Source organism: Ceratotherium simum, chromosome 23, assembly GCF_057802395.1.
Source record: "Ceratotherium simum simum isolate JZ-2026a chromosome 23, ASM5780239v1, whole genome shotgun sequence".
Lineage (NCBI taxonomy): Eukaryota > Metazoa > Chordata > Mammalia > Perissodactyla > Rhinocerotidae > Ceratotherium > Ceratotherium simum.
Window position 1 is genome coordinate 47,184,643 of NC_141922.1, and position 11,235 is coordinate 47,195,877.

The 11,235-nt window shown below is 41.4% G+C and overlaps 1 protein-coding gene across 1 annotated transcript in view; it reads left to right on the plus strand.

The window, feature by feature from the left end:
• Positions 1–8,849, plus strand: part of TMEM64 (transmembrane protein 64) — a 91,678-nt gene extending 82,829 nt beyond the window's left edge. Inside the window, exon 4 of the mRNA XM_087447691.1 lies at positions 8,233–8,849. Within this exon, the coding sequence (XP_087303817.1) occupies positions 8,233–8,277 (45 nt within the window). The 3' untranslated portion in view covers positions 8,278–8,849. The remainder of the gene's footprint in view (positions 1–8,232) is intronic.
• Positions 8,850–11,235: the final 2,386 nt, after the last annotated feature.

Sequence of the window (11,235 nt, forward strand, 5' to 3'; positions counted from 1 at the left end):
AAAGACGGACTGGGAAGGAGAAGAAAAGAGGCCACAGAGGGCCAAGAGGAGGGGTGTACAGGCAGAAAGGGAAACCGAGGCCGTAGCCTCTGGGCAGTGTGTGTACAGCATGGGAGTGCTGCTGGAACAACAGGGAGGTCTGGGTTCCAATCCTAGCCCCTCTCTTCCAAGTGTTTGCCTGGGGCACGTTATTTTGTCTCCTGAGTTTGTTTCCTTGTGGCCAGGAAGAGGGGTCCAATGTGAGAGCTGAGGGTGTCGGCTCTGGTGGGCAGCTGGGGCCTCACATCCCAGCTTTGCAGCAAGTTATTTCACCTTTCTCAGTGTCTCAGGTTTCTCATTTGTAAAATGGGGATAAAATTAGTGCTTAGCTCACGGGGTCATTGTGAAGATTAAAAGGCCACGTGTAAAATGCCCAGAATGTCAATAAATATTCACGTTGTTATATGAAAATCGGAGTCTCGTTAACATTAAGCATCACTAGAAGGACTGAGGTTTAAATCTTTCTTTTCTTTCTCTCTCTCTCACTCTCTCTCTCTTCCCTGCCTCCCTCCCTCCCTTTTTCTCTTTCTTCTGTCTCTCCCTCCTTCCCTCCCTTTTTTCTTTCTATCTTTTCCTTCCTCCCTCCCTCCCTTCTTCCTTCCTACCTTCTTTCCTCCCTCCCTGCCTCCTTCCTTCCTTCTTTCCTTTCTTCTTTCGAGTCTTCTTTTTCCAACCCTTAAATCAATGTTTGCAGCCTTTCTGAGTTAATACTTTAAAAATCTGGCTTTACCAGCATTGCTTCTAATCTCTAGACGTGATTCTTCCCAAGGCCCTTGCCCTCAGTAAACCAGCTTGACAATTTAGCTTCAAAAATTCAGATTGATACAACCAGCGCATTCCTACCACAGAGCACATATTGAGGGAAACAGATTGAAGAGCTGAGCTGATCTCTGCCAAGCTGTGGCACGTTGACCCATGCCTCACATTGGGGTGTCATTTGTATTCAGGATGTCCTAGAAGACATAGGTCAGGTGGGGATGGAGTTGAAGTGGACGATGCGCTAAGACACACTAGGAAGAAAGGCTCCAACCAAAAGCAGAAAGCCCAGCTAGAAATGAGGGAAGGCAACTCAAGAGAGCAGGAAAAGGAACACCAAAGCCCGGATGAGAGTAACTCTGCCCATAATGAAATCACAAAAGCAATCTTTATTCAAATTTGAAGTGAAGTATAATTTGATACAAATTTTAAGTAACCATTTATTTGCCAATTAAGTTCACCAGCTACTCCTATAAATGCACATATTGCTTGCTATGGCTTGCTTAAAGCTGGGTGAGAGCAAACTGGAGTAGACTCTTGAGATATTCCCCAACAGCTGGTGTCTGATTGTTGTTGGAACAAGGTGCCGGGCTGTTTCCCTGAGTCGTTGCTTCTCTAACAGTGTAGGTGTGAGCACAAGGGTGGTCCTGGCTGCTCTGGGTTTTGTACTGTTACCTGCTTGGCGTTGAAGGCAGCTTGTTGCTATGCTTGGGGAAGGTGTGGGGAGTGAAGCAGTGCTAAATAAAATTTAGGATAACCATCTGATCCTTCATTCTTTCACAGACATTTTATTTGATAGGTCTAATGAAATGTGGGATCCTGGCTTGAAACTTGTAGTACAAAAATAAAAACCTGTTAACTACCTTTAGACTAAGTTAGGCTGAGGCGGAGGCTGGTTCTATTTCCCCGTGAGCCCAAGAGCTGCTCCGAGTCTTCGAGATTCTTACTCACCTTTGCAGTTAGCAGTCAGTGCAATGCTTAGAATTTTAAAGTCAGATTTTTTTCTATTTGGTCTGACAAGACATTGTCTGTTTATTAAAATAGAAAATAAACTAATTAAGATGTCACCTTGTCTTTCTTAGAATCTATTGACTGCAGACGTATTCATCAAATTTAAAATTAAAACACAGTGCATGTCTAAAGACAACATTGTGTTTCAGGGGATTAATTCAACGGAAAGTTTCTATTTTAGGATGAAATGAATTTGTAGAGCCTTTAGGTCGCTTCCCTGTGGTCTCAATTCTTTTTAAAGTTACTTCATTTTTTATCCTAACTGCATTCCTGATAGCCCTTTGGGATACGCATTTGGAAACGCCAAGTAAGATGCAGCGGTAGTTCTGCACATAACCACAGGATGGCAGGATGCTAACACTCTGAGTCCGAGTTTCACTAAACCTTGCTTATCTTTGGACCTTCTCTTCAGTCTTTTTTTGGAGGATGGAGTAGGGTGGGGCAGTGTTTAAAAGACTAGCTTTCTCTCTCTCTATATATATATACACACATCTATATATGCATAAACATAGATATAGGTACACATACATATATACATATGATATATAGATGTTTGTATATATATCATTTTACTTCTACATATGTAAGTAGATAAGTATAATGTCAGTCAAATAGTTTATTTGCAGAAATACATTCTTAACAGTCAACACAACTAATAATTTTATAAAAAGATTTATGCATTTCTGGACTAAATAGACTCGTATCCTAAAACCCTAAAGGCTGACTTATTGTGAATTATTTGTGTGTCAGTTAATTAGTGGAGGATATAGCTCCATTTTTCAGGTAAGGTAGAAAAAGCAATAAACCTGTTTATTAATCCTAAATTTTAGTGCTTCCCTAAGGAAGAGAGTGAAATTTGACTATTTTCATTTCCAAAAGATGTACAGAAAAAAATACAACTGATTCTATGCTAGTGAATTGATTGAGAATCAGCAAGTGAGACATCTGGATTTCAGAAATAAGCGTCTCAGCTGGCTTTCTGAAGCTCAGGATGAAACAGCTCAGACAAGCTCAGGTTTAACTAGGACGCTGGAAAACCCTGCGTAAAACTAGCGTTAGGTGTGAATCAGTGTCTGTGACTTTCGCTTTCACATCGGGTTGGAGTTTTCTTAGTTTTTATACTTAGCACTAATTAAGCCACCACTAATATGATTAAATACTTGAAAAAAGGAAGCTCAGTTTAGGAAAAAATTGGAATGAAATAGAGTGTGAAAACCTAAATTATGCGGACGTGGTAACGTTGTAAGACTTTCTTTCTATAATCAGATTTTTCTAAAGTGAACGTTGAAGTTTTATTTTGAATTTGCTTCCATTTAGTGATCTTTAAATAAATAAATAAATGTCAATTTTTAACTATTTAAATAGTCTGTTTTCTCTCTGAAAGACACGTACACATAAACTAATATGAGTCTAATTTCTTTATTTGTAGCCTTTCAAGTAAGGAAAATTAAAATGTATTATCAGTTTTATAATATTTCCTGGAAGTAATTCCCAAAGCAACCAAGCAGAGACAAAGAAAAAAAAAAGAAACAAAAGAAGCTCTTAAATTCATGTGAATAAATGAAATCTTGCTACAGTTAGTTAACAGGTTTTATATTTTTACATTTAGTGTACATTATTTATATTTATGTAATTATGCAGAGTAAATACATGATTTGACAGTGTCATATATGCATTATAATACATGTGTTGAGTGTTGGAAATTGTTACATTTGTGAATACAAATGTAACACGTTACATGTAGTGAATCTGAAGGTTTCTGGTTATGTCTTTTTATATAACAAAAGATAACATATATTTCACTCATCTATTCATTTTAAAAAGAAGGATAGTGTCTAAAGGGGAAAACCAACTTCTGGAAATGGTTATTTAGCACTTTTAAGACAGTACTCTTTAAAAATGCAGTATTCTTCCTTATAATAACTGCCTTCAACTTTTGAACTATGGAGTAAATTCATTCTCCTACTCCATCACATGGCTGACGCTATGTACGAGGTGCAATGAGTTGAAAATGTTAAAAGCCTTTATATTTCCTGATTCTTTCTCTTTAGTTTTGAGTATTTTCTGTGGCTGTCCTAGGATACAGAACTACTCTACAAAAGTGGGGAAGGGGTGAATGTATCCGCCTCTTATGTACTCTCAGAAGCCCTGCAACTGTCTCTTCAGTCACTTTCCATACTACGTAATAATATATTTAACTGCCTGTCCATCTGTCCCCTTGCTTAATTGTAAGCTCCATGAGGCCAAGACAATTTCTGTTTTGTTCACCATTATATCCCTAGGGCCTAGTACAGTACCTGGAACTTAATAAATGTCCCGCAGATTTTTTTTAATACATGGTTTGCAACCAGTTGGTATTGCATGAGACTGATCACTTTACTTCCTTTTACTGATATAGCATTTTACTTCCAAGACCTAGAGAACTAGGCAGTCCCCATTGCCCATTCCCTACTCTGCCAACTCCATTCCAAAAATCTCTCCCAGGCACATCCCTCCATTAGAAGATTAAGGTGGGTCAGCCAACTTTTCACTGGGGAAACAAGTATTCTCTGGGAAACGAAAATCAGTTGATCACACTCACTGCCCATTGTTTTGATAATACCGCGAGGTGATCGACCTGCTCAGGGTCACTTTTCCCTGGAGGAGAAGTGAGGGACATGAGAAAAGAGGAAGGAGAGACAATAGAAGAAGGTCTGTGCTCTGCCTCCACCCTGTCCATTCTCTCTCTCTTCTGGGCGGACCCTCTGCACACCTTGCCTCTGCCAATGCCTGACGACAGATAGGTGCACCCTTGACTCCTCTCTGTTTCACACTCCATGCTCAGTCTGTCAGCAAATTCTGTTGACACCTCCGCTGCTCCAATCCTGGTTGGAACTCCCATCTTTCACTTAAATTACTGCAATAACCTGTTGATTGATCCTCCTGATTCTGGCTTTGGTCCTTTCACTCTGTTCTCAACACACCAGACAGAGTGATTCTTTGCGACCTAAACCAAATCATGTCAATTCTCTGCTCAAAACTTCCATTGGCTTTCAATTTCAGATAAAAAGCCAAAATCCTTACAACTGCCTATAAGGCTTGGTCCCCTTTATTTCTCTATCCTCATCTCCTCCTGCTCTTCCCCTCAGATAATTCACTCCAGCCATACAGGCCTTCCTGTCATTTCTGAATCCACAAGACTCAGATCTGCCTCAGGCCCTTTGCACTACCTAGGCTTTCTGCCTGGAATAATTTTTCCCTGAGACATGCTCATTCCCTTACTCCTTTAAGCTCTTGCCCAGTGAGACCTTCCCTGAGCACTGTATTTAAAATCACCACTCTCCCCCACCCCAACAGTCACCATCTTCTTCCCATGCTTGTTTTTACCCTAAAGCATGTATTACCATGTGATGACTTATTTACTTGTTCACTGTCTGCCCTGAAATCTCAACAAGTGAATCCATTCACCAGCGAAGTACTGGCGGTGCTTGCTAAGGTCCCCAGAGGGTGGAGATTTTGTTGCTCTTGTCACTGCTGAATCCTCAGCATCTCTTAGAGTGCCTGGCACATTTAGGTGCTCAGTAAGTGTTGTTGAATAAATTAAACCCTAGAGGACAAATTGAAATCCTCTGGTAAAGCTTCATGCATCACTGATTCTGCAGCAGCCTTGGTAGGAAGATTTTAATCTCTGCTGTGGTCAATATTTTCAAGATCAGAAAGATGCTTGCTGCATGAACTTTACCGCTCCCTTTGGCTCCAGGAGGGCAGGCCCTGTCCTCCTAAAGCTCTGTAGGATGGGGCGCCTGCAAGTCATGGGAGTGGGGGCATCAGCAGGAAGCTGGAAATTTGCGCTAAGATTTCAGAAGGGAGATTGGGGAGTCGTGCTTTATACCAAATGAAAAGTAACAATATCAGACAGAATGAGCATACAGCTTGGGGATCGGAGGAGAGAGAACCTTTCTAGCTGGTGTGGCAACTTTGAGTCTGGGGGGAGGGGAGAATTTTGTTAGCAGAGAACAGAAAAAGAAAGTTCTCATGAGTGTGTGTGTTGGGAAAGAATAGTGTGGATCACAGGCTGAACAAGAAAAGTGCAGGGTATTTTGAGGGGTAGAGGGCCAACTTGTGTTGTCAAGTAACTCTGCAAACACAGGGTAGACAAGGGCCCTTCTAGTGTCGCTGGGTCTCCCGAGCAGCATGCTCAAGTTGCATAGAACGCTCAGAATTCTCGTCTGGGAATCAGGAGAGGCTTTGACCAGAATAAATAAAAGCAAGTGTGCTTTCTAGTCCTTAGTGAGACACAGAAGATACCAGGGTCAGATCCTGGAGAATTTCTGACTCTTTCAAACTACTCAGGCCTAAGTTGTTCTCCACATTAGCGTCACTTGGGATCTCAACAAAAGAACCCGCTTGCCAACCAAATACTATACGTGAAAATGATACAGACAGGAAATCTAAGTGAGAACGTTAAGTGAGTAATCAAGGAATTGACCCCAGGCCTAAACTGACCCTGCGGTCTTCTCTGACAGGCCCATGTGTGGGCAGTGGTTGACAGAGAGCTCACGATGCTGTGTCGCACTCTAAGTGAAAGGTTTACCTTCAGGAGAAACACACCTATGTTTCTTGTTAAGATGGGAAGGTGTAGCTAGTTCATCGCCAAGGAAATCAAAGAGGTGTTTGGGAGGAAGGAAAAGATGGCGATATCACCAACTAACCCTTCTAAAAACTACCTATAGTTACCTGTAGTTTATTGCTGAATCAACAGAAAATGGTAATTCTTTCTCATTTGTTTGAGGAGTGTGACCTTGAGAGCAAAGGAAAGCCCTGAACATCTAGGCGTGTGTGACACGTGGGGAGGGAAGGAAAATTGCCAGTGACCAGGAAAGAGAAGACAAACTTACACAACTTCCCAACTTAACCAAACTGGGTCCTACTGGTCCTTGACAGGGATTCAGTCACCAGGTTCATGCAGGCTTCATCTGGGGTGCCAATTCTAACTAATTTTCACGGCTTCCTGGCGCACAATATGAAAGAAATATGTGGGTGAGGACCACTTGCAGTGCCTGCCTGGAAAGAGGGGAGCAGGAGTGTTCATGCATTTGCCAGTCGTGGTTAGAAGAAGCTCGGTGGAACTTTTTGTCATGAATGAATTTGAAGCACAATTTGCAAAGTTTGCTTTATTTTTTTTATTTTTTGGTGAGGAAGATTGTCCCTGAGCTAACACCTGTGCCAATCTTCCTCTATTTTGTATGCGGGACGCCGCTGCAAGATGGCTTGCTGAGCAGTGTGTAAATCTGTGCCGGGATTTGAACCTGCAAACCCCCGGGCTGAAGTGGAGTGTGTGAACTTAACCACTACACCACCAGGCGGGCCCCCAAAGTTTGTTTTAAAAGCGTCTGTGGACAACTTATTTTTTTCCTCAGAGATCTTGCAACTCATTGTACATTAAATCCTGAAGTCTCAGCAAAGTAGATACAATGCGCTTCCCCCCCCCCCCCCCCCCCCCCCCCGCTCCCCCCTCCGCCCCGCCCCCCGTGTTGGTAAACTCAGGGAGATATGAAACCTTGTAACAACGTCCTGGGTACCAGAGGGGACTTTGTGTGTAACAAAGTTGAGGTAATGAATGCATTCTGTTTCGCACACAAGGGAAATTCCGTTCTTTGGTGGTAATTCCCCTGAGTGTCTGCCCTAGAAGCTGTGAAGCACTAATGGGTCAACCTAGGTCAGAACCCTCAGTAGCAGCAACCCACGTGCTGATCCTCTTGCTCCGCAAGCTCAGTGCTCTGAAGACCCTATCCTGCACCTTTTCCCAGTCCTTGACTCTAGTCGAAGGTTTCTTCAGGCCACCACTCCTTTCAGCATTGGCCTTTCACTTCTTCCCCCCTCCACGCTCCAGGTGCTGGGGCCCTCAGGGGGCCTCCAGGTTGTGTAAATGTACAGCTTTTCCTTGCACCCATCGCCTCACTCTTTACTCCCTCAACATGCCTTGTCCGATCTCCTCCCATTCTTGTCAGCACTCTGTTTTCGAGCTTCCCTTCAAAAGAGCTGTCTATCTGCTAAACATATTCACTCCAAAGCGTTAGTAACTGAAAACAACTAAAGGTGTCACCCCTTCATTCTAAAAGGTAAACCAGGAGTTAGTGCGCTACCCAAATGTCAAGTGATGGAAAGAGGGATATTCGGGCTGAGGGCATGCTGGCATGGCCTCTGTTAATGCATAAAACCTTCCAGCAGTGCATACTGACAGGAATCATAAGTTCTTACAGTAAAACATTGGTGAGCAAAAATGTTCTGTTTTCTTCTTAGAACTATGTGTCAACATAAACTGGAAGCAGAAAAAAATCTCTTTAATGTTTCTTATTTTCCTTTTCAGTACAGCAGGAAGCTTTTGTATACTACTGGAACACAAGTTTTAAAGCTTTCCCTTATGTCTTGGTTCTCTTACCACAGAAAAATCTTCAAAACATTTTAGAAAAAAAGGCGAGCTGTCTGTGAGGAAAGAATTTTAAAAACTGAAGAACTATAAAGAAACCATGTTTGAAGGATGAGAAGAGACTAACAGTGGAAGAAATGTGAAGATTTAACTTGGAAAGCAAAGCAAAAAATAGATGTGAACAACTGGAAAAGATAAGAACAAAGAAGTTGAACATTAAGGTGCTTCCTTTTTAGATGTGGAATAAAGTGCAAATTACATTGTGAAAAGAAATGAAAGGAAGAAAAGAAAGACAAGGAAGTTAGAAAAGTCTTTAGGGAAAAAAGCCATGAAAATAATATTAAGCCATATAGATTCTGAATTTTCATTTTGTCTAAAATTTATTTTTTTCAAATATATGATGCCATACTGGAGATTTGACTGGACTTATTTTATTGCATCATTTTAAATTTCTGTTGATGGGCCAGCCCCGTGGCTTAGCGGTTAAGTGCGCGCGCTCCGCTACTGGCGGCCCGGGTTCGGATCCCGGGCGCCCACCGACGCACCGCTTCTCCGGCCATGCTGAGGCCGCCTCCCACATACAGCAACTAGAAGGATGTGCAGCTATGACATACAACTATCTACTGGGGCTTTGGGGGAAAAAATAAATAAATAAAATTATAAATTTCTGTTGAAAATTTGAACCAGTACCTGATTAAAAAATTCTTCATGAATAGAAAGCAGCCCTAGGAGAGGAGATGACTAGAAGGAAGACAAACAGAAAACAGAGGGAATAAAAAAAGATCACCATACCCCAACACAAAGTTTCATTTGCAACATTTGGGAGGAAGCACTGGGTAGTGGCTGATGCGTTTGTAGTTAAACAGATCTGAATTTAAATTCAGACTCTGGAGCTGGGTGGCAGTGTGGACCTTGACCAATTTTCTTAATCTTGCCTATCTGGCGCAACTCCCTGTGCCTAGAACAGTGCCTGGTACACAGAAGGAATGCAATTAGTTTTTGTTGAATGAGTGAATGAAAGACCCCTACAAAATGAATAAGAATTCTTACCTAATGTGGTTGTGGTGAGGATCAAATTTGACAATATTTAGTAGTTTATCATTATTAGAATATACCCTGAGTTGAAAGTGGACTATATTCTGGATAACGTGGAATTACACATGTAAGGGCTAACTTTTCACCAGCTCTTAACACATAATCTAAGACCCAAAGTTGTACTTTAGCATATGTGGCCCCAGAGCTTCTGCTGTGTCACCACCTTGTGGATGGGTCATCTGCATCCTACAACCTCTAACATCCGTGTGCTGTAGATTATTATATACCTCACCCCATCGCCCAGTATATAGATAAATAATACATCATCCCATATGCAGTGCATATATTAGGTACACATATTGGGTGCTTGGTAAATGATTACTAAATGAATAAATGAGAGGAAGCTAGTAGAGAGGGTGAGAGAGGTGTTAGGCACTATTGCCAAGAATCTCCTTGCAACTCATGCATCCCTCACTGTCACATCATTCTCTTGACAGACCAGCACAGTGGAGGCATCGCAGGCTGCCAGTCATTGGATTCCTAAGTATGGCCCTCCACACTCTGATCATACTTCAATCAAGGTCCAAAGCCCTAGTTTCCTTATATCCAGTCACTATGTCCTGAGGTAAAAGCAAATACTGGGAGAATGTAGGGTATGGGTAAGTAAAAATACATAAATTCAGGGAAGTTTGTGATTAAGGGAACAAAAACTGATGTAGTACAAGATAATTCAGATAAGGGGTAAAAGCATTATGGTCGCAATGGACACGGAGTTAGCATGGCAACCACACCTTCTTCTCAACCTTTAAGCCTGATAATTATGGAGGCAACATGGCGGACTGAGAAGAGGTGGATATTGCCATCCCATTCCTCTGCCCTCCTCAGGTTTATACCTAAAGAAATACATAAAGAGACGCTGGATAAAATATTTATTAAAAATATTACATCTTAGATAAATTGAAAAGAAAGAACAGGAACTAATTAGAAGTCTGATACAAAGAGAAAACTCAAAACCAGTAGGATGAACAGAGAGTTGGAGCCATGTGGTGCTCGGTGCCCTGTACCATCTGCTGTTCTTCCAACACTTACAAGGGGGCAGGAAGTTGGTGCTGGACTCCCTGAACTGTGAAGCCATCAAGAAACTGTCCAGCCCGTGAATTATGAGTAGATTCACTCTGTCCATCAGCGCAGTACTTGGGCACAGTTGGACGCCAGGTCACTGTACTGGCTATAATAAATAGGCACCCACAAGAAACATGAACACCAAGCCTATAGGTGGTATGTGAATACACACCACCTTCACAGGGCAAAAACCTAGATGAGATGCTAATGTTAAAACTGGTATGGAGTCAGTGAAACTCAAGACTTTGGTAGAGGCAAATGCAACCACTCTAGGCAGGAACCCCCCTCAACCCCCGTAATCCAAAGCGCAGGAAGCATTTCCACAACTTCCACCAGGAATGAGCTCAGTCAAACATTATAAAACACACATGAAAACTTGCCAATAGAGGTTCAGAACACAAAACAACTGTGACAATTCACAGGCAGCATCTACACATTGTAGATTTATATGAAAGAGATTTTTCAAGTAAATATTTAAAATAATGAGAGATAAAAGAGTGAATGGAATCAATAAGATAAATTCAGGGCTTTGAGGAAAAGGACAATTGGATTTATTATGAACAAAATAGTAATTCTCGAAATAGAAAATAAGAAAATTGAAATTTAAAATAATTAATAGATGAAACAGTAAGCAAGATCCAGCTGAAGGAAGTATTTGTGAATTAGAAACTAAATCTGAGGAAATCACTCAGAATGAAACATAGTAGAAAAAAGAAATGGAAAATATGAAAGTTATAAGACACAGAGAATATTATTAAAAGCTTCAACATAAGCATGAGTAGGATTTCCAAAGGTGAATATAAAAAGAAAGGGATATAGGCAATGTTCAAAGTGATAATGGCTAATAGTATTCCAGAATTGAA